The sequence below is a fragment of the Lepidochelys kempii genome, chromosome 2 (genome assembly GCF_965140285.1).
Source record: "Lepidochelys kempii isolate rLepKem1 chromosome 2, rLepKem1.hap1, whole genome shotgun sequence".
NCBI classification, from domain to species: Eukaryota; Metazoa; Chordata; order Testudines; family Cheloniidae; genus Lepidochelys; species Lepidochelys kempii.
The window spans coordinates 140,660,133-140,687,988 of record NC_136381.1 but is presented as its reverse complement, the minus strand read 5'-3'; the positions used below and the strand labels follow the sequence as shown (position 1 = coordinate 140,687,988).

The window sequence follows — 27,856 nt, the reverse complement described above, 5'->3', positions numbered from 1 at the left end:
ATACTGACACTAACTGAACCATAATATTTTATACGATATAACTTACTGTACATTGTATCACTGTTGTTACCAATGCTTTTTTGAAAAAATACAGTTCTTATTTATTTAAAACACAATAACACATTGAAAAGTAAATTAAAAGTTCATATTTTAAGAGCTTTTTCAGAGAGTTTCTATCCTGGTACCTGTCTTTATCACTGTGAAAATGTTCCATATTCTGCAAGTATAAAGCTGTTAAAAGTCTTCTGCAAAAATTATTAAATAAAGTTTTTATGCAAGTGAACAGCTTTTATTCTGATAAGAGAGAAGGATACAATCTTATGTCATATTAAAATGACAGAAGAGCACTGGCAATTTTGCAGACACTTGGTCATAGCTGTTATGTAAAATTTCTGGTAAAAGAAATCCAGTTTACAATATTTCAGTATGAATGTGTATGATATCAGAAACTTAGAAAGTAACTAATTTTCTCATATTCCTTCATGAATTTTAGAAATGCTGGCATACATTTAAATTAAAAAAACAAGTCAAAGAATGTATGACTTCTTCCACTGCATGTCATCTACAAAACACTAGATGTTACAAACAGTTTTTGGAACCTCATAAAAGAATAATCATTGGTAAAGCAGCTACACTCTAAACAGTTAGTGGTAACAGAATTCCAGACATGATAATTGGATCAGTAAACATTTTTTCCCTTGCATATCTGCATTAGTATAGGACTTAGGGGTTGTGCTCCTCCTAGATGAAACTGACAGCAAGTTAGCAGTTCCAATATTAAGCAAAGTTTTTTGGCACCCTCTAGAGGTTTTACTCCCACCTTCTCTCTCAACTCCCACATTGAAATAACTCAAAGAGAGAGCTATTAAAATTGGCACAATTATCATTAAAAACAAAAAGTTTGAAAAGGATAAACTTTTTAAAATTCCTACTTGAAGTCATTTGTGTAATCACTCCAATATTATAAACTAGGACAGAAAGGGTCATCCTGGATTGGAGCATCTGAGATGAAAAAAAAAAACATTTATAAGTAAAATTCTATTTTCTGTTCCCTTAGATCCAACAGTTCTGACTGATCAGATGTGACAAGTAATCTTATCATATAAAAAAAGAAAACATAGGAAAACTAAACATTCACTACTGCTGAAAAATACAGGAACACAGGATTTTGCATACTGGATCAGATCATTAGTCCACTAAGTCCCGGCTCATGCCTGTGGCAGAAGCCTTTGTCTAACAAATCACTTTATTTACAGGAAGGATAAAGAAAGCCAATCAAGCAAAAAAGCAAACAATGCACCTAGCCTATTGTGCAATATTGTATACGGTCAAATAAATAAATAAAATCAATCTTCTTGACTTCTAGTGACAGCCAGGCTATCCTTTGAAATGTGAGATTCTATTACTTTTATCCTACCTTACATATTACATACATATGTTATTAGTAGTCAAAATTATACGGCATCACCTGCCAAGCCAAAGAAGTGTCCACATTATTTGAAATGTCCACATATTTGAAAAAGAGCACAAGAAAGCTTAAGTACCTGCCATTACAAAACTGCTTCCCCCTTTAACTTTCCCTCTCTGTCAGACTAAGTAGGATGCTAGGGCTCAAGTAGAATATTTGTTGAGATGGGAAGACACACCATTTCTCCACATCCTGACAGAAAATTTTAATTAGCTCCAAGATCAGAGTCCTGAAGGACTAGTAGACACTGCAATCATCTGCTATCCACTACCATTAATACACTGGACCAATATACTCCCTCCCTCCAAAACATTCATCCAAATCCTAACAATTCCCTAAAAGCCTAAAGCAAAAGACTATAAACACTGATAATGAAAGACACTCAGTTGTAACAAAGAATTCCTGAAAACCTATGTTGCACTTGTGATTGGACATCAGAAATGCTTCTTCTCTGACATACAACTGCTAAAGTTTTGATCAGCAGAATTCTTCCAGACTGTAAGCCATCTAGTTAACTCAAATTATCCCCAACCAACCAGACACCAAAATACATCCTGCTGCAAATAGCTGGCATCCTATATCATTAACAAGATCAACCACATGTAGTAAGGACTTGCAGTATCCAAGATATCACAACAGGAATAGAAGGCTGTGACCACTCAAACCCATTTCAGAATTTTCCCCAATTGTGTGAAAAGAAATTACAATGATTTGAGATGTGCATGCCACTATGTGCATGATTGACTACTGCACCAATGGCAGTTGAAAGCAAGTGAAGAACACCTGGATCCATTGCCGACAAAGATAGTCAATGCCTACTTCAGAGAGAGAAATCTAACGATACCCTAATGAAATATGCACTAGTCAGACTGATATTCAAGAATCCATCACTGAATATCATCAGTTGAAAACTATAGGAAATTAGATTCTGGTCAAGACCAGTTGGCTCAAACTGAACCCAAGTAAGAACATAACGATGCAAGTCAGAAAGGGGAAATGCTTCAAGGAGATGGCCACCGTCCATCAAAGGTATATAGTGCCCATTGTCAATGTGGCGTGAAGCCTCAGGGGCCTATTTGATTCCTCAATAAGCTTGGATGACCAGGTAGCAGCAGTTCCCATAAATACCTTTTTTTCACTTCCAGATTGCTAGGAAACGTTTTCTGTTCCTCCTGGGCAAGAACTTGGCCATGGTGATCCCTGTATTTGTCACCTCCAGGCTGGATTAGTGTAACTCAGTGTATCTGAAACTGCACTTAGACGAGAGGAAAGTGATCAGGAACAGTCAGCATGGATTCACCAAGGGCAAGTCATGCCTGACTAATCTAAATGCCTTCTATGATGAGATAACTGACTCTGTGGATGAAGAGAAAGCAGTGGACGTGTTGTTCCTTGACTTTAGCAAAGCTTTTGACACGGTCTCCCACAGTATTCTTGCCAGCAAGTTAAAGAAGTATGGGCTGGATGAATGGATTATAAGGTGGATAGAAAGTTGGCTAGATTGTCGGGCTCAACGGGTAGTGATCAATGGCTCCATGTCTAGTTGGCAGCCGGTATCAAGTGGAGTGCCCAAGGGTCGGTCCTGGGGCCGGTTTTGTTCAATATCTTCATAAATGATCTGGAGGATGGTGTGGATTGCACCCTCAGCAAGTTTGCAGATGACACTAAACTGGGAGGAGAGGTAGATACGCTGGAGGGTAGGGATAGGATACAGAGGGACCTACACAAATTGGAGAATTGGGCCAAAAGAAATCTGATGAGGTTCAACAAGGACCAAGTGCAGAGTCCTGCACTTAGGACGGAAGAATCCCATGCACCGCTACAGACTAGGGACCGAATGGCTCGGCAGCAGTTCTGCAGAAAAGGACCTAGGGGTTATAGTGGACGAGAAGCTGGATATGAGTCAACAGTGTGCCGTTGTTGCCAAGAAGGCCAATGGCATTTTGGGATGTATAAGTAGGGGCATTGCCAGGAGATCGAGGGACGTGATCATTCCCCTCTATTCCACACTGGTGAGGCCTCATCTGGAGTACTGTGTCCAGTTTTGGGCCCCACACTACAAGAAGGATGTGGAAAAATTGGAAAGAGTTCAGCAGAGGGCAACAAAAATGATTAAGGGACTGGAACACATGACTTATGAGGAGAGGCTGAGGAAACTGGGATTGTTTAGTCTGCAGAAGAGAAGAATGAGGGGGGATTTGATAGCTGCTTTCAACTACCTGAAAGGGGATTCCAAAGAGGATGGATCTAGACTGTTCTCAGTAGTAGCTGATGACAGAACAAGGAGTAATTGTCTCAAGTTGCAGTGGGGGAGGTTTAGGTTGGATGTTAGGAAAAACTTTTTCACTAGAAGGGTGGTGAAACACTGGAATGCGTTACCTAGGGAAGTGGTGGAATCTCCTTCCTTAGAAGTTTTTAAGGTCAGGCTTGACAAAGCCCTGGCTGGGATGATTTAATTGGGGATTGGTCCTGCTTTGAGTAGGAGGTTGGACTAGACAACCTCCTGAGGTCCCTTCCAACCCTGATATTCTATGATTCTATGAAACTGAATTTAAGACTGTGCACTGCATGCAGCTTCTCCATGGCTCAGGCAACTGTGAGCATGCTCAAAACCTCCTGTGGCTCCCAGTTAGCTTTTGTTTTGATGCCAGTGTCCTAATTTTCAAAGCAATTAATGGATCAAGCCCCAGATACCTCAAAGACTAAATTCCATAAGCTACCATGACAACTGCACTCCCTGGGACAGTGCAGAGCACAAAGCATGTGAGAGCTGGGGACAGGGCATTCTTGATCAATTGGATCTGGCTATGGAGCAAGCTTTCAGATGAGATCAGGCAAATCTAGTATCCGATTGTGATGGTTCTCAGGGTACTCGGGACAATAAAAGTCACCTTATAACCACCTGCCTCCAGCAAGAGGAAGGCTTGCTTGAGCTTAACTGGGTGTCAGCCCTTTTACACCGCTAGCTTGTTAGCTATCCAAGCACTCTCCTCCACAGTATGCCTTGCAGGTTAACAATAGGTGCACTCCAGTCCCTGATCCCCTTTGAAGCGTTCCCATTGTGTCTAGCCCCCTATTCACTGAATACTCACAGTAATACTAGGTCTGCTGTCCCCAAGGGACCAGTGTACACACCAGCTTGAATGATTTAACGCTCAATCATTTCCTTGTACAGTACCACAACACAGATATATTTATAGTGAAAACAAATATACATTTATCATCAAAGGGTCAAGATTCAAGACATAGTGAATAAGGATAATGAACACAACAGGGTTATGTATAAAAACAAAATCATAACATGTTTTCTAGAGACCAAACTAAACAGGCTAACCTTCTGTCTTAAAATAAGTCTCATCATCACTCCCATAACCACACTGCTCATCAATGATGGTGCCCCAACGACCAATCAACCAATTGTCTCCACCCCTGATGATTGCGTGTCAGTGTTTAAGTCTCAGCTAAGTCCATTCCTGTCCACTCTTTTATGTTGCCAATCCATCTCTTCTGTCTACCTCTTCTTCTCTTCCCCAGTACTGTCCCTTGGAGAATGGTCTTGGATAAGCCAAATGATCTTATTACATGGCCATACCACTTCAGCTTGTGCTTCTTTGCAGTCGTCAGGAGGTCTTCATATGACCCAGCGCATTGGGTGAGGATGTTGCAGACCTCTTCATTCGAAGTAGGAGATGGCCAGGATTTTATGGAAGTATCTCATCTCTACTACCTGTATGTTCTGTTCAAGTTCTGCCGTAAGGGTCCATGTCTCACACACATACAGAAAAATATAGATGATCAGTGCGTGCAGCAGTTTCAGTTTGGATTCCAGAGATATGTTCTTATTCCTCCAAATTGGCTTTAGCTTTGCCACTGCTGCTGTTGTTTGTGCAGTTCTTGCCAGAATTTCTACCTTGGATCCTTCATCAGTGATGTTGCCCCCAAAATCCTTGAATTGTTTAGAATCATAGAATATCAGGGTTGGAAGGGACCTCAGGAGGTCATCTAGTCCAACCCCCTGCTCAAAGCAGGGCCGATCCCCAATTAAATCATCCCAGCCAGGGCTTTGTCAAGCCTGATCTTAAAAACTTCTAAGGAAGGAGATTCCACCACCTCCCTAGGTAACGCATTCCAGTGTTTCACCACGCTCCTAATGAAAAAGTTTTTCCTAATATTCAACCTAAATCTCCCCCACTGCAACTTGAGACAATTACTCCTTGTTCTGTCATCTGCTACCACTGAGAACAGTCTAGATCCATCCTCTTTGGAATCCCCTTTCAGGTAGTTGAAAGCAGCTATCAAATCCCCCCTCATTCTTCTCTTCCGCAGACTAAACAATCCCAGTTTCCTCAGCCTCTCCTCATAAGTCATGTGTTCCAGTCCCTTAATCATTTTTGTTGCCCTCTGCTGAACTCTTATCATTTATGAAGATATTGAACAAAACCGGCCCCAGGACCGACCCTTGGGGCACTCCACTTGATACCGGCTTCCAACTAGACATGGAGCCATTGATCACTACCCATTGAGCCCGACAATCTAGCCGGCTTTCTATCCACCTTATAGTCCATTCATCCAGCCCATACTTCTTTAACTTGCTGGCAAGAATACTGTGGGAGACAGTGTCAAAAGCTTTGCTAAAGTCAAGGAACAACATGTCCACTGCTTTCCCTTCATCCACAGAACCAGTTATCTCGTCATAGAAGGCAATTAGATTAGTCAGGCATGACTTGCCCTTGGTGAATCTATGCTGACTGTTCCTGATCACTTTCCTCTCCTCTAAGTGCTTCAGAATTGATTCCTTGAGGACCTGCTCCATGATTTTTCCAGGGACTCAGGTGAGGCTGACTGGCCTGTAGTTCCCAGGATCCTCCTTCTTCCATTTTTTAAAGATGGGCACTACATTAGCCTTTTTCCAGTCGTCCGGGACTTCCCCCGATCGCCATGAGTTTTCAAAGATAATGGCCAATGGCTCTGCAATCACATCCGTCAACTCCTTTAGCACTCTCGGATGCAACGCATCCGGCCCCATGGACTTGTGCACGTCCAGCTTTTCTAAATAGTCCCGAACCACTTCTTTCTCCACAGAGGGCTGGTCACCTCCTCCCCATGCTGTGCTGCCCAGTGCAGCAGTCTGGGAGCTGACCTTGTTCGTGAAGACAGAGGCAAAAAAAGCATTGAGTACATTAGCTTTTTCCACATCCTTGTCACCAGGTTGCCTCCCTCATTCAATAAGGGGCCCACACTTTCCTTGACTTTCTTCTTGTTGCTAACATACCTGAAGAAACCCTTCTTGTTACTCTTAACATCTCTTGCTAGCTGCAACTCCAGCTCTCTGTTTCACTGTCTCCAGCTATTGTCCACTGACAGTGATATGTGAACTGATCCTGTCACGTTTGTCTGTCATCAGCTTGGTTTTCTCTGCACTGATTTCCATGCCATATTTTGCTGAGGTTTCATCCAATCATTTCACAAGGTTGGCAAGTTCATCCTTCCTTCCTGCCAGTCTGTCAATGTCATCAGTGAACCAAAGAGTTGAGAGATTGTTCGCCCCGCAATTCTGACGGCGCATATGTGATCTTCTAGGGCATCCGTCATTATGAACTCCAAATAGATGTTGAACAGTATGGGTGAAAGAAGGCAGTGTTGCCTTACAATGCTTAATTGACATCCGGACAGACAGAGACAAGTGATTAAATATCCTTTGTCTGGCAGAAACCTGTTTGTCATCTCTGCCTTCATACAGACTCAAGGAATATATTTTCACTATACATATCACCTTATAGAGTATCTGTACATACATTCACAAAGATGTTAATGAGCAGTGTGACCTTGCTTTTAATTTAAAAGCTCACTATAGTCTTTGGTGAACCAGAATGCAGATACCATGATCAGGATATTCTTGTAAACCCCTTGCCAGTTGACAGTGAAGGGTTTATGCGTCACACTGACCATCTTTACGAAATTTTGCAAAAACTTCCTCTTTGAGAAAGCCTTTCCAACATAAGTAATGCTCACAATATGAATACCCTTTCTAACCTCAAATTCCTATCAATTCCCTTTCTCCAAAAAGCCCATACCAAGCAGATATTTTACTTTTTTCAAAAAGGGAAAAGAGCCAGAGACTCCATGACCTGTCAGTCCACTATGACTTCACTATTGCTATTCACTATATGAGGAAAGTGCTTAGATAATGCGGTGATAAGTAACAGAATAAAATCTTAAAATGGAGAAGATAAACCATTGCCCTTGTGTGCAATCTTTTCTTTTCAAATAAGCATCTTTAGAGAGTTGTTACAAACCAGTTCCCGCAGCACAAACCAGTTTTTCTCAAATGTCTTAGAATTCTCCCACTCAGGCTTCAAAACTGAATATTGCATGGAAAAGTCAATAGTACCATTGAAGGTGAATACCCTTACAGCCACAAACAGGGGACAACCATCCAGGTTAATAGCTCTGGACCTATCAGCTGCCTGTAAGACTGTTAACCACAACGTATTGCCTGCCTACTTAGAGGACCTGGCCAAGGCTGATAGAGTAATTACAGGATGGCTTTATTCATTCCTTTCTAATAGATTTTAGAGGATACTGATTAGCAACTGGACTTCCTCTCTGTGACTGAAAGCTGAAGATCCCCCAAAGTATCCACCTGGTGCCCCCTACTATTAAATATGTCAGACCAGTAGGAGATATATCATAAGATGGTATGGGATCAATCATTACCACTGTGGTGATGAGGCACAGCTCTCGCTCTCTCACCAGGAGCAGACAGTGCCATACTCTAGCAAAAGCAGTGTCAGAAAGAAAAAAGTTCCTGGGTGAAAACACAAGTAATGAAGCCTAGGACAAAGCTCATGAGAGCAGGAGATAAAGTGATCAGAGTCAAGGTGCTCAACTATGGAACAATCTCCTGTAAAAGATAAGACTCAGACAAAGCCTATCCATCTTCAGAGCACACTGCAAAATCCATCTTTCTGCCATAGCTTTCCCATCACAGGAAAAGAAAGCAACTACTAACACTTATACGCCCACACACAAAATTAAGTCGGCAGAGCCTCATAGTACTTGGAAATGGCAATAGAAGCAAAGTCCATTATGATGTCATCTTTGAGCAATGCTATGCCAATCTAAATTAATGTATTTAGCACTTCAACACTATAGTGAAAGCTTCATTAATACTTAAAGTGCAGTTGGCTCCAGCTCAAGGTATAGTTGGTGTGAAAAGGGAAACTCTTGGAGGAACTTACAGAAAACATGATTTATCCCAATGCTGTGGATATCTGCCCACTAATCATCATATAGTGCATGCTCTTGGAGTCTTACTAAATTGATTCGTACTACTAGACTCCCAAGTGTGGTTTATAAATTTTCATTGTGGTGAGACTTCTAAAACCCTAGAGTGTGCAGCATTGAAACACAAAAGGAAGATAAACTGAACTCTAGTCAATAAACTAGGTGAATAATGGATAAAGCCCACCTTCCCATTTGATTTTGACAAATTATCTTTGCCGGGGGGAGGGGAGGAGAAAGTGAGAGGTATCCCATATTCATGGACTGCTCTCCAGATACCAACAAAGTTACATTTTCTTGGAATTATTGCTCTGCTCCCAGGAGATCTACAACTCACTTTTGGTTTTCTTAAATTGGGTCAAAAAAGAGACAAAGCAAAGAACTAGTTTTAGCCTGTTTTTTGTTCCATGCAGACTGAAAGGTAGAGAATCTTAGTTCTGAGAAATGTCCCAATCCTCCCCTGCGATGTGGAGACTGCTTAAAAATAATGAAAGTAAAAAGACAATCTGGCAGGAACAGAACAAAATGTAACTCCTGCCAGAGGCAAGTCAGGATTAGAACCTCCAGAGGGTGCCATTAATTTTCTCTCATCATTGATGCTAACTGTCAGTCACTGATGATTTTAACATGATCCTAGATCAGTGGATCAGAAAGTAAAGTCAGAGAGAAATGTTTACTGAGATTCTGTCAGCTTCATCATAATTTCACAATAGAGGTAACTTTTCTATCCCAAGGGCAGTATTTTACACTGCTATACATTGAAAAACAGACACCAACTTATTTTACTGTATTTTTTTCTATTTTTAATCAAGTTGTGCACACATTTTACCTGAAGAATTCTAAAAATGGGGTTCTAATGCTGCATTACCCATTTTATGTGGTTTTTTGAGCACAGGTTATGTGATCATGTCCAATAAGCCATTGCCTTCTTTTGTGAAAAGAAAAATATCTACGGTTACAAATTCTACTTCTATTGACTCTAATAGGAGCTTTGCCATTGATTTCAATGGGGGCAGGACTGGGACTGCAATTTCACTCTATCTGGAAGAAAAGGGGAGACAAATATAATTTATATTTACATATAGTGGTTTGAGGCTCTAAGAAAACTTGTCAGAAGAATTTATTTTGAACCAGCTATGTACTTATGAACAGTATAGAAATGAGAAATATGGACATACAATTGTAGAAAGCAAGAAGAAAAGATTTGGAGGAGATCTCAGATCTTTTATATAAGGTTTCACTTTATTTCCCTGTTCCAAAACAAACTTGGAAAGGCTGCATGATCAAGTGGCTAGGGTACTGGCTGGGATTCTGGAGACATGAATTCTATTCCCAGCTTTGCCACTAACCTGTGGCATGACCTTAGACCAGTCATTACACCTCCTTGTGCCTGTTTTCCCTCCCAACCTTGTCTACTTAGCTTTGTGATCTCTTCAGGATAAAAACATTTCTACATATATATCTGACGGGTTGGGTCAAAAAACCCACTTGGGACTGCCACCTGATGTGCTGGGACTACCTGTCAGTCCGTTTTCCCTGCCAGCTTGGGACTTCAGCACCTTGCCTGGTTGTGCCAGACATGCTAGCCTGCTAAAAACACAGACTCAGATCTGAACCACACCTCCCAAAAGCTGCAGGCTTAACTGAAATCAGCTTAAGAAGTGCTCCGATCTCCAACACCCAGATACCCAGTTCCCAATGGGATCCAACCCCCAAATAAATCTATTTTACTCTGTATAAAGCTTATACAGTGAAAACTCATAAATTGTTCACCCTCTATAACACTGATAGAGAGATATGCACAGCTGTTTGCTCCCCCAGGAATTAATTACTTGCTCTGGGTTGTGGATGGAAAAGTGCTTTTATTAAATATAAAAATAGGATTTAAGAGGTTCCAAGTAATAACAGACGGAACAAAGTAAATTACCAAGCAAAATAAAACAAAAACACCCAAGTCTAAACCTAATACAGTAGGAAACTAAATGCAGGTAAATCTCACCCTCAGAGAGGTTCCAATAAGCTTCTTTTACAGACTAGACTTCCTCCTAGTCCAGCAATCACTCACACCCCTGTAGTTACTGTCCTTTGTTCCAGTTTCTTTCAGGCATCTCTTTGGGGTGGACAGGCTATCTCTTGAGCCAGCTGAAGACAAAATGGAGGGGGTTCCAGGAGCTTATATAGTCTCTCTCTTGTGGGTGGAAACCCCTCTCTCTCGCAGTGTAGAATCACAGCTACAAGATGAAGTTTTGGAGTCATGTGGGCAAGTCACATGTCCATGCACGACTCAGTTCTCTACAGGCTGATGCCATTGCCCATATGTTAATGCTCCAATGAAAGCTCAGATGTGGACTGGTGTCTATCAAGGTCCATTGTTAGCCAAGTACTTCCAATTACCTGAATAACCCCTTCACACTATGTTGACCAAATCTGCCTTAGGTGCTTTCTACAGCAAACACTTTAAATACAAGCATAGAGCCAACACTCATAACTCCAGATGTAAAAACAATACATGCATATAAATAGGAGGAATACATGCAGTAGAACATGACCTTTGCAAAGTTATGTTACAGAGCATATCTAGCATAAAACATATTCCAGTTATGTCATATTTACGCTCATAAGCAAATTTCTATAAAGCATTATGGGGTGCAATGTCACAATATATACAATCTTTATTGTAATAAACTTTTAAATGCAGTTTCATCCACAAAGAACATTGAAAAAGTTATTTAAAAAACCCACTAAAATGTTTCGAAGAGATTTTCTCATTAAAATGTTTTGCTTTACTTCAAAACCCAGCTCCCACAGAACTTCAGCTACATGAGAATCTCAGGTTTCATTTAAAAAATAAATTACTAACCCTCATAGTTGCAGAGAAAAAACTTGAACATGTACCCCAATATACCTTAGACACTCAGAAATCAGGCAACAAAGACAAAAATATTATTTCTTTGTAAAAATCTCATTATTTTTAAGCGAGTCTCATGATATTTTGGAGCCTGACAATGTTTGAATGTGTGAAGTTCAGCACTGGAGACCTTACAGCAGCACAGCTGTACCGATGCAGCTGTGCTACTGTAAGATCTCTCATGTAGCCACTCTATGTTTACGGGAGAGAGCTCTCCCATCAACTTAAACAAACCACCTCCAATGAGTGGCAGTAGCTATGTTGGTAGGAGAAGCTCTTCCACTGACATAGTGCTGTGCATACCACCACTTATGCTACCGAAACTTGTCGCTCGGGGGTGGTGGTGGTGGTGGTGGTTGTTTTTTCACACCCCTGAGTGACATACATTTTGCCAAAATAAGTGGTAGTGTAGATATGACCAAAGACAGTATGGCAAAATGGAAACAGCTGGTATATCAGATATCGGTGATGGTTAAAGGCAGAATGCCATCATAGATGGGCCAGTGATCTGATCCAGTGTAGCAAAACCTATATTCCTAAATGGAAACTACCTTCTGTGTTCTCATACTGCTCCTCCTGCCTCATTAATTCAATTACATCATAATCAAGTGTCTGCCACATCAAAATTATTTTCATACAAAGAATTGTACAAAAAAGACAGTATTTTTGAATTACTAAGTAGTGAATCACACAGGAATAGCAAAATAAATAAAAACTAAATAATGTTCATGACTGAAGGACTACTTGGGAAGTATGAGCCTCCCATTAAAATCAGTTGGAGTTTTGCTACCGATTTCAATGAGAGCAAGACCAGACTCAATATTGAGAAGAAATGTAATAACTATACATTCTGTGCCATAGATTTCCACGTTATTATAAGGACTATGTAATATACTGTAATATGCAGATGAACAATTTTAGCTTCTGGCGCCCATTAACATCCATCCACAAGTACAATGAATGTCATAATTCCAAAATGTTGTATATAAATTTGATGTGTTTTTTTCCATACAAGCTCTGAAAAGATATGGTCACTTTTTTTCTTTGAGGAGGCATATGTGACAAAAAGAATGTGGCAAGAGATGTTAAAAAAAAAAGGAACCTGGAAATATACCTTAGATCTTTGAGATTCAGTTATCAATAAAATTTGTAGAGGTTTGATATAAATATTATAAACATCTTGAAAGTGAAAATGCTTCTGTCAACCTATTTGTTCACATCAGAACAAAAATGCCATAGAACTGATTAAAACATTTGACATCTTACTATATACAGACAGATTTGGGACCAGCTATTGAAATTCTCTCTCAGGCAAAAACCTCCATTGCTTCAGTGGCAGGTTTTCCTGATTAAGCAGTGTTCGACAGAACCCTAGGTTTTATATCAACATATTTGTAACCTCAGTTTTTGCTTTGGAAAACAGAAAACTTCATCAGATTAAGTTGACTAAGTTCCAAGGCAAAGGGAATAAAACAAATCATGGAGTAGTCAGTCTGGACTATAAACAGTACAAGAACAAACATTTTTTTGCACGTTACAATACAAGACCTTAGTAACCTTATATGATTCCTAATAGAATAGGGTGTTTTGTTTTGTTTTTTTTAAAGGTATGAGTTTAGAAACATACATTGTCAAGACATGTTTTTTAATTGGGACACTATTCAACATAAATCAGGAAGTTAAATGATTGAATTAGTATCCTTCTATGCCATTTACAACACTGCAACTGCCTACTCCCCACTCCAATGCCTCTTGTTCTGGTTTGCCATTTACAGCATCACAGTGTTCCATGGCTCTACTTTGGATAGCAATTATAAAGCAGTGATTGTAAAGCAGAGGATGTTCTGCTGTGTCTCTGGCTCCTTGACAAACTCTCTGGAAGTTCTATTGACAGCTTTGGAGTTGCCTGTCACATTGTTAGACCAGTGGTAGTCTGTTTGAGTGTTCCTGTCAACAGAGACATGTTCTAAGATTCCCTTTTAGGTCTGGAAAATTTATACACATTCCTGCACAAATCACTCCTTAAATGTTTGTGCAAGCACTAAACAGGTTAGTATCTACATGCCCATATTATACCTGTTCCCCAATAATGTCAATTTATGGATGTCATAAATATAAAGGGAAGGGTAAACCCCTTTAAAATCCCTCCTGGCCAGAGGAAAAATCCTCTCACCTGTAAAGGGTTAAGAAGCTAAAGGTAACCTCGCTGGCACCTGACCAAAATGACCAATGAGGAGACAAGATACTTTCAAAAGCTGGGAGGAGGGAGAGAAACAAAGGGTCTGGCTGTCTGTATGCTGCTTTTGCTGCAGATAGACCAGGAATGGAGTCTTAGAACTTTAGTAAGTAATCTAGCTAGGTATGTGTTAGATTATGATTTCTTTAAATGGCTGAGAAAAGAACTGTACTGAATAGAATGACTATTCCTGTCTGTGTACCTTTTCGTAACTTAAGGTTTTGCCTAGAGGGATTCTCTATGTTTTGAATCTAATTACCCTGTAAGGTATCTACCATCCTGATTTTACAGAGGGGATTTCTTTACTTCTATTAAAAATCTTCTTGTAAGAAAACTGAATGCTTTTTCATTGTCCTCAGATCCAAGGGTTTGGGTCTGTGGTCACCTATGCAAATTGGTGAGGATTTTTACCAAACCTTTCCCAGGAAGTGGGGTGCAAGGTTGGGAGGATTTTGGGGGGAAAGACGTGTCCAAACTACGTTTCCCAGTAAACCCAGTTAGGGTTTGGTGGTGGCAGTGGAGATCCAGGAACAAAGGATAAAATTAATTTGTACCTTGGGGAAGTTTTAACCTAAGCTTGTGAAAGTAAGCTTAGGAGGTTTTCATGCAGGTCCCCACATCTGTACCCTAGAGTTCAGAGTGGGGGAGGAACCTTGACAATGGACCATACAGTTATAGTTTTTAGGTGATTAAAGAGCTAAGTCACATCTTCTCTGCCAAATACAACCTCACATATCCTAGCTTGTGAACAAATACTTTAAAAAAGCACACACAGAGAAAAATATTAATGACATGTATGGCATAGCACATACTTGTTTAACAAATCTATTTAATTTCTTCCAGGTTCTTCTGGCATCCATTGTTTTATTTAACAGAGTATTTGTTTTGGGGAAATGTAAAAGAATTATAAACAGAAGCTAAATTTGACTTCTTTATTTCAAAAGGTATTTTAGTGGCCAGCTAATTATAGATAAGTGTTGCAGTCCAGTAAGGGAAGTAATACAAGGGACAATTGGACAAGATTTTCTGGAGGAAACAAAACCCCTCCGCCCATTTATTTAACCTCCCTTGAACCCTACATGTCCTCTGAACTAGCGGTATGGTGAGAAACTTGTAGAAGCTGGTTGCAGCTTCTCTATTTCTGCAGGTGACTCTCCCACTGTAGGGGGATCCCGACAGGAGACAAAATGGGTGATTTCCCTTTGTAGTACAAAACAGGCAGAAAATATGACCTTGTACATACATGTTATTGAACTGTTGAAAATGGAAGTCAGATGCAAATTATGGTGCATCTGTTTTGCATAACACTACCATGACATTAGTTTTAGGTATGTCTCATTATCGTAACTAACATTTTACCATTATTTCAGGTATGTGAGCTTGATGAGTATAATATGTAAGAACAGGAGAAAAAACAAAAACATTTTTGCTTTTCTTTCATCACTGAAGGCTTGGATTGGGCCAGAACACAGCAATAGGGTGTCCTAGCATATCTCTGAAGTTGCTAACTTGTTCTCCAGATAAATCTCAGCTTTCTTTCTTTTAATTTTAAAAAACAACTACCACCACTTCCCCCACCCCAATTACAAAGGAGAAAACATGAAGGAGCCTAGTATAGTCCGGGAGCATATTCAAGTTATACTGAAGGACAAGGTTAAGAGGCCCAGAGAGTACACAATTGTAATGTGAGTGTGTAATCTACTATGACCAGTGTCGCATTCTGATAACTCACATGGGTGGAGTTTATTTTGTGGACAGACCTTAGAAGATTACCACCACCACCTCCCTCAATTTAATGTTGTTGTCATTTAGCAAGTGCCTATTAATAGAGGGCTTTCCCTGACCCCCAGAACATACTGTATTCAGGTAGACAGTGTCTACATACTATGGCAAGTAGCATCTATAAATACTTAAGTTAAATACATATATACATACATTGAAAGATACAGTCCAAACTCAAGGTATGAGATGGAACTCAACTGAGCACACCCAGAAAACTTCCCAACAGCAACAGTCACAGTGTCAATGCACTCAAAGATTTAGATGGCTTCCCTACAACCAGTTAGCCTGGAACATCTCAGAGATTTAAGATGTTTGAGCATTCTGAGATTAGTTAAAACTTGTGAAGCATTTTGACTAATGTTAAGTGCTAAATATTACTATATGAGGAAGTATATGCTTCATCTCACCAGAAAGATATATTGTTAAAAACCATGTACAGTCCCTTATTTTATAAAGCTGTGCAAAATCCTGGTAAGCTGAGCTGAATCCATGTCACAAGATATTCTGAAAGTAAGTTGTCTTTTATTCTATACAAACCAAGAGAAGGTAAGCTTTCAGTCTGGGTAGTAAAAGTCAGATTCTATATTAAAATATTATTTACATATAAACTAGAAAGATTAAATACTAAATATTCAGCATGCACTCTAACCAAGAATTCACAAATCTCTCTAAACAGCATCGACGAGACCTCAGAGAATAGCAAATAGTCACCATGCTTAAGCAGAAAAAACAGAGCTGAGAAGCACAGTTAATGTGAGCTTAGGTTTCTGTGACCATATTTCATTTAAAAGTATGCACAGAGACTGGGCAGAGAAGGTAAATGAGCAAACCTCAATCTGTTTTGCCAGTAAGGGAGAGAAGCTGGCGCATAGGTACAGTTTTATAACTGCATTGGTAATGGGTGAGTCTGGCCATTCTGCCTTTGACTCTTCAAAAAGTGAAGTTGTTGCTGCCCAGAGCCAAAGAACACAGACTAGAGACCAGGAGAGTATACCTGCTCCTTTTGAAACAGAAAGAGGAGCATTATTTGTCTTTTGGAAGTTCACTGTAACAGTGACCATGCAGAATTAGCATCTGTAGCCATCCAGATAGTGCAGAGTGAGAGGTTAATGGACTTCTGTAACTTGAGCAGAAATGTACGCCTTCAAACTGTATTAGACAAAATTTAATACTACAAACAGTTATGTTAAACACGTATTTCCATGAATGTTTTAAACATATGTTAAAGACTTATATTTAACAGACGCATACATTAAATGCATGTTAAAATCATTTTATGGACTCTGTTTACTGTATGCCTCTGTTAAACATTAAATATTTCTTTGTATCATGATTATTTGTGTTTCAATCTGCAGCTAAAAAAACCCCAATCTTTGATTTTTAACATTCGTTGACTTGACCTGTGTGGTTCAAATTAATATCTATCTGCCCATCTTTCTTTGAAGAGATTACAGTTACAGCCCATCAAGATCCTTGAGTGCATTGTACAATGCTGTACCTTGCTCTTATAAAGACAAAGAAGAGGTGCATGAAATCCAGGATATGTAAAACAAACTATCAGGAACTTCTGAGCACATCAGGAAAGGACCTTCTCAAACATGTGTACATGGTGACATGACCTCTAAAGTCTTAAAAGTACAGCCAGTTTTATCTGTAATATGTGGAGAATGGGCCAATGAATAGGATACTATTAAAAAACAACAGAGTGTTTACATAGAAGAAGGCATTAGAAAGCCTAAGGCGCAATTCATCTAGTTCAGGCCTCATGAAGATGAATTAAGAAAAATATTCCCCCCATAGTGAGCCAAATATCATCCTCCTGATTCAGGTAGAAAGCTGAAAAAAGTTGGGGAAATGGATTCCGCAGCCTAGGTAGCAATATTGCCAACACCAAGTGTTCAAAATGCTGCACAATCTACCATGAGCTTGGTTTAAAAACCATGAGACTCTAAAGAGTAATAAATTGGGACAGGGGTTATTTGCTTTCTGGATTTTGAGCCTCTGGGATAATATGAAGGTGGTGTCATGTTTTCAAGCTTTTGTCCAAAACCAGCATTAGAAGCTTTTGTTTTTAAAAGCAGAAGCTGAAATACTGAAATAAGCACATGACTCAAGTAGCTAGAGTTTTAAGAGGAACACCAAGCGTGGTAAAAATCATGATAATATTGCACAAGTTGAAAAAGGTAAAGAACCCTGGTTAAATTGTTTGCCACAATGTAAACATTAAACATTTCATAACAAGAGAAGTTTACACATTTGGTTTATTAGATGCATTCTTCAGCGTACTCAGTCACACAAATACTTTAAAAAACTTACTGCACGGAAGGGCAATTTGTCACACACTGTCCCTCTTATGAGGTATGAAGGACCCTAGACACAGCAGAGCCTATTGATTCTGCTATGCTTGGGTGAGAAGGGTGAGGTTTGGGGAGCCCATACAGAGGTCCCACAGGCCTGTGGACTAGAGCACTTGGAGACCCACTCTGCTTTCCTAGAGGATTTCAGAAGGGTCAGTGGATTTGTAACTATCTGGCAGTACTCCCTTCTTTTGAGGCAAGAATCCTTAGGAGATACTGCAGCCTCAGCCTATAGAAGTGCCTTTGGAAAATTATTTGCCCTAAAAGGAACATATCCATAAACAATTGATTCCTTCAGTATTTTTAGTATACCAAATACTTTTGATAACATGTTGAGAATGTTAAGGTGGCAAAGTCAAGCATATAAAAAATCAGGCAGTACCAAAATGTTAAGATTGTGCATAAATCTTAACATTTCCTCTTGTACATGTTGCACTATAATAAAGTTTTAGCTATGCAGCCATACATTACTATTTCCACAGGACCCCTACTTCTTTTCAGGGCTCCGTTGAATCTAAGGCTGTAGAAAAGAAACAATATTTTATTACTTGAGAAATAGTGTATCATAATTTGCAAAAACAAACAAACAATAAAAAATAAACAGCTCTCTAAACAATTTGAAAACAAAGGAAATTTCAACTTCTGGTGACAAACGACTAAGCATAAAATGTGTCCTATATCCTATCTCAGCTCTTCCCCCAAACAAACTATAGACTTGTTTTAAATAGTATCTTTATTCTTTTTTGTGTCTCAAACAATATATTTTAAGTTCTGACTGTCATATAAGCAAAAATAAATAAAGTATTGCTGCAGTACAATTCACCCAAAATAAAAGATGTATTACAGAAGGATTCATATGTCTCCATGTCATCAGCTTCATATTACTTTATTCCAACTATAAAACATACATTTGACTTTTAGTTACTACCTAATACCTGAATTAAACTCTCATATCCACAGAGTGCCTCAAAATTTTATTAGGGACCTAACAAGAGGCTTAGATGTATCTTATGACCCATTGATATCTTTTTCATGCCCCCCAAAACCCCAGAGGTTTTAACAGTAGCTTCTCATCCATATTTTGATAGAATATCTCCTCAAACGGTATGACCAAAAAGAAGATATAGCACGATCCTTAATTTAATCATATTCTACCACCTTTCATGGGTACTTGTGGATTTTGACTGAATCTCAAATTCATAAGACACAGCTGGATTTTATAGGAGAATGAGTATGAATTTGTGTGTTCTGTGTTTGAACACCTGCATCACTGAGAATCCTAATTCCCATTGACTTTCAATCAGATTTAGGTTCCTAAATCACTTAGGGACATATGTTCATAGCTATTTAGATGCGTAAAAATGTAGCTAAGCACTTCTGAAAATGCTACTAGGTGCCTTACTCCCATTGAAATCAATTAAAATTAGGCACCTAATCTGGATAATTGCTTTTGAAAATGCCACTAGGCTCCAGATCCCCAAAGATAACCCCCACTGAAATCAATGGAAATTTAGGTGTGTAAACACCTTTGAGGATCTGTGCCTTGAAGCCTATCTGCATCTTTACGTGCCTAAATTTCTGAGAAACTGATCAGATTTACCCATTATTCTCTTCCTCAAAACCCCACATGGTTCTCTTTTCCCCTTCAGAATCCAGTTCAAGCACCTCAATCTCTCCTTTAAGGACCTACACACTTCCACCTCTACATTACCTAAGGTCATATTCCCTCCTGTAACTTCTCTTGGATGCCAGCATCCTGTCTCCATCCTCCCACTGTTAGCTCCATGCAATTTTTCATGCCAAATACTACACGTTACTGCCCTCTTCCCACGTGCCAAGCAAACAAACAGGTAAGCAAAGAACCAAATCAGGGCAAAAGTAAGGGTTAGTCTAAAACATGACCAGATTTGATCTAGCCAGCCAAACGATCTGCAAAAAGGAGATGCCAATATCCATGTTCTGGGGGAGAAGGGAGTACAGCAGAGTATTGTGGACTGGAAGGTGAACTTCAGCCTTTAGGACAACACACAATTATTAAAATGTTATACCTACACAGTCAATGTGTCAAAAAGGCAGAATTTTGTGGATGGGGATATGACTATATTATCTAAGCAATATCTGCTTATAAACCTTTCTATCATAGTTTATAAAAACCGATGAAAATACCAGATAATTAATGTAAAAACATTTAAATTTTTTTTAAACAAATGTGGATTTGTTTCGAGTTTAAGAACCTACTGCTACACAGTGATTTAGACTGCTGAACATTTCAGACAAGAATCACCAATATATGGATACTAAACACCTGAAGGCAGAGTTTCATTTTTCATGGACTTTGCATCCCATTTTCAGAACATTGCATATTGAAATGGAAATTGCACATATGGACAGGCAAATCTAAACTCAATGGCCCATTATATGAATGTCAAATTTGCTACATAGGTGGAATAATTATAACATTTATAGAGTATACACATTTTGTTTTCAATTTCTGTTTTTCTTAAAAATAGCTAGTTTCCCAAATTTTACAAATACTCTATTTGAAGAACATTTTCAGTGACATCATTTATCCTGTAGGTTAAATATCTGGAGCTCTGACTTGCATTTGATGCATACTCCATATCCTAACTCCCAAAATTCCCATTGGATGTTGTGTGTGCACACAGGATCTTACCAGTTGTTAGGCTCAGTAAGTGTTACGATGTGTGACTAAACTTTCGATGACAGTTTCAACAAGGTAATGGAAAGTAAGTAACTGGTATTATTGCTCAAATATTTTAGGAAGTGGTCAGTAAATTTAATTAAGAGAAAGAGACTTTATAAAAGATGTGTAACAAAATCAATTGTTCTAAGCCTTTATGCTGTTTAGCTGGAGTTTTCAAAGGAGCCTAAGGGGGTCAGTGCCCACGTCCCACTGAATTTCAATGGGTACCTAACTCTTTTAAGCTCCTTTGAAAATCTCAGTCTTAAAAAGGATATATTCTAATGCTATATAATGAAACAAACATATAATGGACTACTTGAAACACAAATTAATACAAGTTGTCGTTGCATCTATCACTAAACAAAATATTATAATTCTTATAATATAATAAAGAATGGATGCTTCTTCTCAGCAGCTTTGATGATCTCAACAAGACGTTTCTCTTTGGCCACAAGTAAATTGCTATAACTTGGATCTTTTGGAGGAGGAAAAGAAGAGATATGAATTTGAAAGTAGAAGAGGCTTTCCATTGAGGGCCTTCTCCCTTTCAGAAAGAAGCCACATGCTGATTTGCTCTTGAGAGCCCTGGAGTGGTTGAACCATCAGCAGCTTGTGATACTATCAGAGCCGGGTAGGGAGGGGAAGAAATATGCACCCTTCTTCTGCCAAATGTTTGGGAAGGTGAAAAGAAACCAATAGGTTATTATATGGTAAATTTATGCTGGTTATTGAAATTATAAACATCGATGTTTATAAATAAGTATTACATATATGGGTCATGTTATACCAAAAAAAAAAAAAAGACACTAGAAGAATGCTCTTCTTCATAGTATTACAAAAACTAAGTGTAAGAACTTCCAAATTCCATATATTTTTCATTATGAAAAGATAATTTTTCAGAAACTACAGACTGCTCTGATAAATATCCCATGAACAAAGGGGATAGGATGATACAAGCTTTTCCATGTTCTGTTTGTGCTCAAATTACTGTTATGACCATAGCTGGGTTCCCTAAACAAAAACAGGCAGATCATTATTCATTAGGATGGACTGTCAGTGAATTTGCCAGAAACTGTTTATCTATGACATAGTTAATACTTTATATTAATATAAAAGCCATTATGTTGGCACTCAGACATATTTCAAAGTAGCAACTAGTATAATCAACTAGCCATTTATACTCAAATTTATTTTTTTACATATAGCCATGTTTATGTGGTTATCCAATCATATCAAAATAAATACAATATTGTGTTGAGAATTAGACTTCAAAAACTTAAAACTTCTCCACTGCTCTAGTGATCATTCTCGTCAATCTGCTTTCAATCCATTTATGCTCCATTCATACCACCAGATAAGTGGTTCTCATAGAAATGAACGAAGAGATTTCAAAACTCTATGTATATTGTGGAGTGCCTTTCAGATTTTTGAATGACATATCTGTGGGACTAAGTGAAAGTTTTCCTGGGTCTTGTAGTATAAGAGCAGGACAGAGAGACTCCTAACCACTAGCCCCAAAAAGAAGAGACCTGAATTGATTTAGGGGATATGGGACTCAAGATTGCCCCATTCAGAAGAACCGTGATTTTAGAAGTGAGTAGCATAAAGAATAGACATACACATAAGTCGCATTCTCCCTCCTGTGAAGACAACACTTCAGTAAAGAAGTAAGTTGGTGATGGAAGGATGTAGTGGCCTTCTTGGAAGCTCCTCCATCACCAAACAAGATTGAACTTTCCTTAGTTGCCCACACGCCACCCCGCAAAAAAGTGGGTTTTGGTAGGAGGAATGAGTTTTGCAAAGGGGATGGGAGCTCTTATTTTAAATAAAATGGTGCATTTAAGAACCGTCCTATAATTCTGCTAAAAATCAAATCTGTATTACTATATTAAGAAGTAATGCACATTCAATAGGTATCATGATTAAATCAAAGTTTTTATGTAGTATAATTTGTTATTTTGTAATAAGTCTATTAGGCAAGCAGTTCACTGGCAAAGTAACTGTCCCAAACTTGTCAATTTTGGAAGACCTTATTTAGAAATCCAGACAATATATACATTTTGCAATATTCTGTGACAGAAATATAAAGCATTTAGTGAGCAGATACTATGTTATAAATTATGTTATTAATTCAGATGTAATCATCTTAAGAAGAGGAAACAGAAAAATCAGAACCCATGTTTTCTGAAATATGTAGAAACTCAACAAAAAATTGTCCCCGGACTACAGATTTTTAGCAGCATTTGCCGCTATCACTATTGAAATATACATACTTAAAATCCCAATAACGCTAACCTGAAATTTCTGTAACGGATATGCTGTAAAAATCATATTACGATGAACCATGAAGCAGAAAGGGTATATGAAATTTAGTGCAAAATTGAACACTCATGAGCTCTGCTAAATGTATTATCTGCTTCATTTACATGTCAATATACAGCCCTATTTTAATTTTTTTTCAACCCCTTAAAATAAACTGTTCCATGTCCCTATTAGTACTAAACAAAATATCCTTAAATTAGTTTTACACATGTATCTTAAGAAATAAACAAGTCACCTCTGCTGTTTAATAGCATCAAGTTAATTGCTGTGATTTGGGGCAAATTATTTAAAGAAGTAGTATGCAAACCTTTTTTTTAAAGCTCGTACTATTTTTATTCAGTGCAGCTGTGTCAAAGTTCCTTACATGAAGATGAAACTACCTTAGGTTAGATTTTTTTTAAAAGAAGTTGTAAGCTCATTATTCCCATTAAAGTGCTGTCTATTGCTTTTAATGTCAACTAAGGTATCTGAGAAACAAACATCAAGTACAGTAGCTGTACTGATTCCTTCCATAGACCGCTCTGTAAGTCCTCTACTTTGTAATCCACAGTAAGACATGCAACTCATATTCAGGAATAAATGGATTTCTTTACTACCTACCAGCAGCTTTAAAGGGTATTTCCTATGGCATGTGCAAAGAAGCATAATCCACTACTCCTTTTTCCAAAATCTGTCTTATATAACAGACTGCAAACACTGTCTCTGAAGATGCGATCGCACATTTCTATATTGCAGCATTCACCATATCATGCGCCTCAAATAGCACAGTTCTGGGCCACTGATCAAGTTCTGTTAATAAGGATTATCTAATAGACATTCTCTCTCCAGTTTGCCTATTTGGATGGGTATGCATGCAAAGCTCTGAAAAGATAAACTCATTTACACACTGAATAGGATAGCTGCACAAACTTTGCACAGCATTGGTCTTAAAGAACCATCTGAGGATTTATAAAATTGTGTAAGTTTTGCTTATTTATCACAGGCCTCCCAGTCTTTTGCAATTAAACTGCTAACATAAAAGGATTCATGCAAGCTCTAAAGCAATGTTGTGAGTCAAGGGCTAATAGGGAGAATATTCAGCAGCTTCCTCTGCCTAAACCTAACTCACTCTATAGTAAAACTACTATATTTACTGAGTAGTTTCAAGTGTGTTACTTGAATTAAGAAATTCAATAACCAATGTAGGTCACTAAAATTTTTCTTCCTCACAGACAACTGACCAAAATGAGATTTGGCAACTTTGCAGACTTCCATTTAAAGTAAAGACACTGTATGGAATGAGTATTTAGAAGACTTTTCTCCTTCAGTCTGTCTCACAGGCACATACAATAGGTTTGCATACAGTTCTGCATGATTTTGTACAGTCCTTTATCTGTCAAATAACAATTAATTCTTTCTTGAAAATGGAAAATCCCTCTATTGTGTCTTGTAAGAACTTTAACTGAATGAATCTGCATACTATATATACACATAATGCATGATGAAAGAACTGAAATCTAAAAAGTTTCTAATCTCTTCTCTTGCTGCTTTCAATAGACAATCATATTAATGTTTCGAGGTGTATATAAATAACAACTGCAATAGCTGCAGTTCATAAAAGTTAATACCTGGCAATTTAATAAAACCTGTCCCTTTCTAATTATTTATAGTAAACAACTACAAGTTTCCTTGATGAAATTAATCGCTAAAATTAATCTTAAATTCATGAGCCAAAGCAAATCACGCCCTAACATCTAAAACATGTAATATAAAATGCACCAGAGTAATCAGACATCTCATTTTTGTTTCTCACGTTTTATACTCCCACCACACAGCCCTGTCAAGGGAAAAACTTAAAACGTGTTTTAAAATTATCCTTCGTTTGCCTTATTTCTCCAGGTGCCGTATCACTAGTACGGTGCTCCCGCACCTCCCCTACAGTTTCAGTGGAGGCTATGTTTGAAGCAATCGATGCAAGCACACTACACACCAGAATAAGGGTAAGGAAAAGGAAATGAAGAGAAATGCATCTTTCCTTTCAGCCATTAATTATAGATCAACCAACTATCACATTGCAGATCACACACCACCACCCCTTCGACCCGGATATTTCACAGACATTGGTTCCAAAGAAGAAAAGCCCATACTTATTGTCACTGTACATGTGCCCGAGAACCCGGCTGGCTGCACTGAAATCTCACGATTTGATGTCTCTAAATATAGACTGCACGGGTTTCCAATGTCGGGAAGAAGCAGAAGAAGAGGACATGGACGTATGACTAAGTATTTCAATTTCGTTCCCCAAGTAACAGAATAATGACAGGGACCACAACAGCCCAGGACTACGTGGAAGAGCAGGGTCTATTCCCCCTCCCCTGGTATATTTATGACTTCACTGCTGTAACGAGTATATCATTGCAGGACGTTAGAGAATCCAGTATTGCTGGTGCCCTACATAAGCAAGCGACTAACGTATAAGGGAAGGGGGGTGGGGGTTGGGGTGGAGGAGGCACAGGAAAAATAACACACTTTGTTACCTCTCCGCTGAAGGCACAAGCAATGTTTCCAGAGCCAGACACAGCTGCCTTCTAGAAAGGAGAGGGACCTTTGCAATGTGGGCACCAAAAGCCAACGCTTGCTAGCACCACCAGAAGCAGAGGAAATAACACAAGAGCAGGAGAGGAGAAACCTGGCACCATTACGATCGCAATTGCACTCACCGAACGGCGTCGACCCTGCCTGCTTTTTCCCAGGCATACACAGCAAATAAAAGGCAAATCCTCAATCCGGTGGGGAAGGTGTGTGCGGCGCCCCCGGGCTTCAGTGCAAGGTCCTGACCTTGCCCAGCTGCAGCATCCTTCGCTTTGTGTTGTGGTACTGCCGTGGGACAACTGCCTGGTGGCGGCGGCGGCTGCGAGGGGAGCGGCTGGCTCCACATCCACCGCCTCTTCTAGGGAGGCAAAGTCTCTGGCTCAGTCTGTGGCGTCCTCCCCCCTCCTCCGGGGCTCTGCCAGGCTCAGCAGCCGCGTTCCGGGGCAGCGGCTGCTGCTTGGCACATCCGCCGCCGGCTGTGGCTGGAGACGATACAGTCACAGCTGCCGCTGCGCTCCCTTCTCCTCCCCTCTCCGGCAGGAGCGCGCGCCTGATGAGCCCGGCTGGGGCGGGCGGCTGCGCTCGCTCTCTCTGGCTCACTGAGACGCCGCCGCCGCCGCCACCTGCGCCTGGCGAGGAGGGGGCGCGAGGCTCCTCCCGGGCTGCGTTCGAGCACCGCCTGGTCCCGGGCAGGCGCGCGCCGCGGGCTTGCGGGGAGTGACAGCGGCAGAGCCCAGGCTGTGCGCCGGAGCGGCCGCGGAGCTGGCCGGGGAAGAGGGGTTCCTTGGCCCGGCTTGCCTCAGCGCTGCTGCCGCCTTTTCCTTTGCCTCCTCTCACAGAAGCCGGGCCGTTTCCCTCCCCGCTCCACGCCCATCCCCACGCGGCAGGGCGCGCACGTTGCTTTGTTTGAAACGGGGCTTCACGAGCAAGGGAGAAGAAAGCCCAGCACCGCAGACCCACAGAAAGCCATGGGCAGCGGAGTGAGGCGGGGGCTTTTGAGTGGGCACGAGTCAATAGCGCAGGTGCGTGTGGGTGAGCAGGACACACCCGGCCAGGGAACAATGCGCTCGCAGGGGCACCCACGCTCAAGAACGGCTGCTGCACATGGGCCAGAGAAGGAGAAGTGGGAAATGCCCTTGAGTTACCCTCCGACGGGAGAGACTGGGGGAGACCAGAGCCATGCGGCTGAGGTGTTCATGGGAGGCTAGGGCGTGGATGAGCTGGGCAGTCGCTGGTGCTGAGCAACCACCGCAGGCTGGCAACTACCTTCCCAGCGTTACCTGGGCTTGTTCAAACTTCAGGTCAACTAACCCCACCCATGGAGCAATTGCTTACGCCCCTGCTCCTGTCTCCCTCTCTTTCCTCCCCCCCTACTCTGAATCCCCCTCTGACTTGTCTTTAGATGGCAAATCCACTTAAACAATTTTCAGGAGTCTCGTTACAGACTGGCAAAGATGTTGAGGAAACACGACAGACATGTAAATTTAATCCCTTGCTATACGCAGAAACGTATACCCTTGCAACCATAACGCAGCCACCAGCCCCTTGGCGGTGTATTTCCTTGATCAAAGTTTTCTCCCTTGGAAAAGATGTTAATTTTCTTTCCTAGCTGTGACCAGAGCACAGCTATAACAATCAGCGAATCCATGTAGTCAGCTGAGCTGTCAGGGTGATGCGTACCTTTGCTAGCAATTCTTAGCTATACCAGGTCTAAAGAACCTGTATTCTAGTAAATGAAAACGACGTGTTTTTGAGCCTAGAAAGGAGTGGGGGGAGGAGGTTCGGGAGGGAAGGGGGAGAGGGATATGAAGGGAGGGGACGGGTTGTTTACTTTTTCTTTTTTTTTTAATCGTTGAGACCTAAGTACATAATTTAATTTTAGAACAAAGTCATGTAATCGGCCTGTCAACAAATTGTAATTAGCAGGCACTTTCTTAGCAGATCTGAATTTCAAAAATATATTTTCATCCAGACTGAGCAGACTCAGTAATAACAATAATGATTGCCTCCAATATCAGATTTCAGAATGACTCACTGCTGCCACCTTTTGCCTGGTGATTTCCACAGTTTTCCAAAACAACACTAAATCAAACCTTCTTATCAGACATGAAGAGCTCTGTATAAACTGGAACTTTTGTCTCTCTCACCAACAGAAGTTGGTCCGCTAAAAGATGGTACCTCATGCACCTTGTCTCTCTAATACCAGGGGACCAACACAGCTACA

The 27,856-nt window shown here is 40.0% G+C and overlaps 1 protein-coding gene across 2 annotated transcripts in view; it reads right to left on the bottom strand.

Moving 5' to 3' along the window:
- CTNND2 (catenin delta 2) overlaps positions 1–26,200 on the bottom strand; it is a 1,186,471-nt gene extending 1,160,271 nt beyond the window's left edge. For both annotated transcript variants that reach the window (XM_073332332.2, XM_073332334.2), the window contains exon 1: positions 25,761–26,200. In XM_073332332.2, the coding sequence (XP_073188433.2) occupies positions 25,761–25,797 (37 nt within the window). In that variant the 5' untranslated portion in view covers positions 25,798–26,200. The remainder of the gene's footprint in view (positions 1–25,760) is intronic.
- Positions 26,201–27,856: the final 1,656 nt, after the last annotated feature.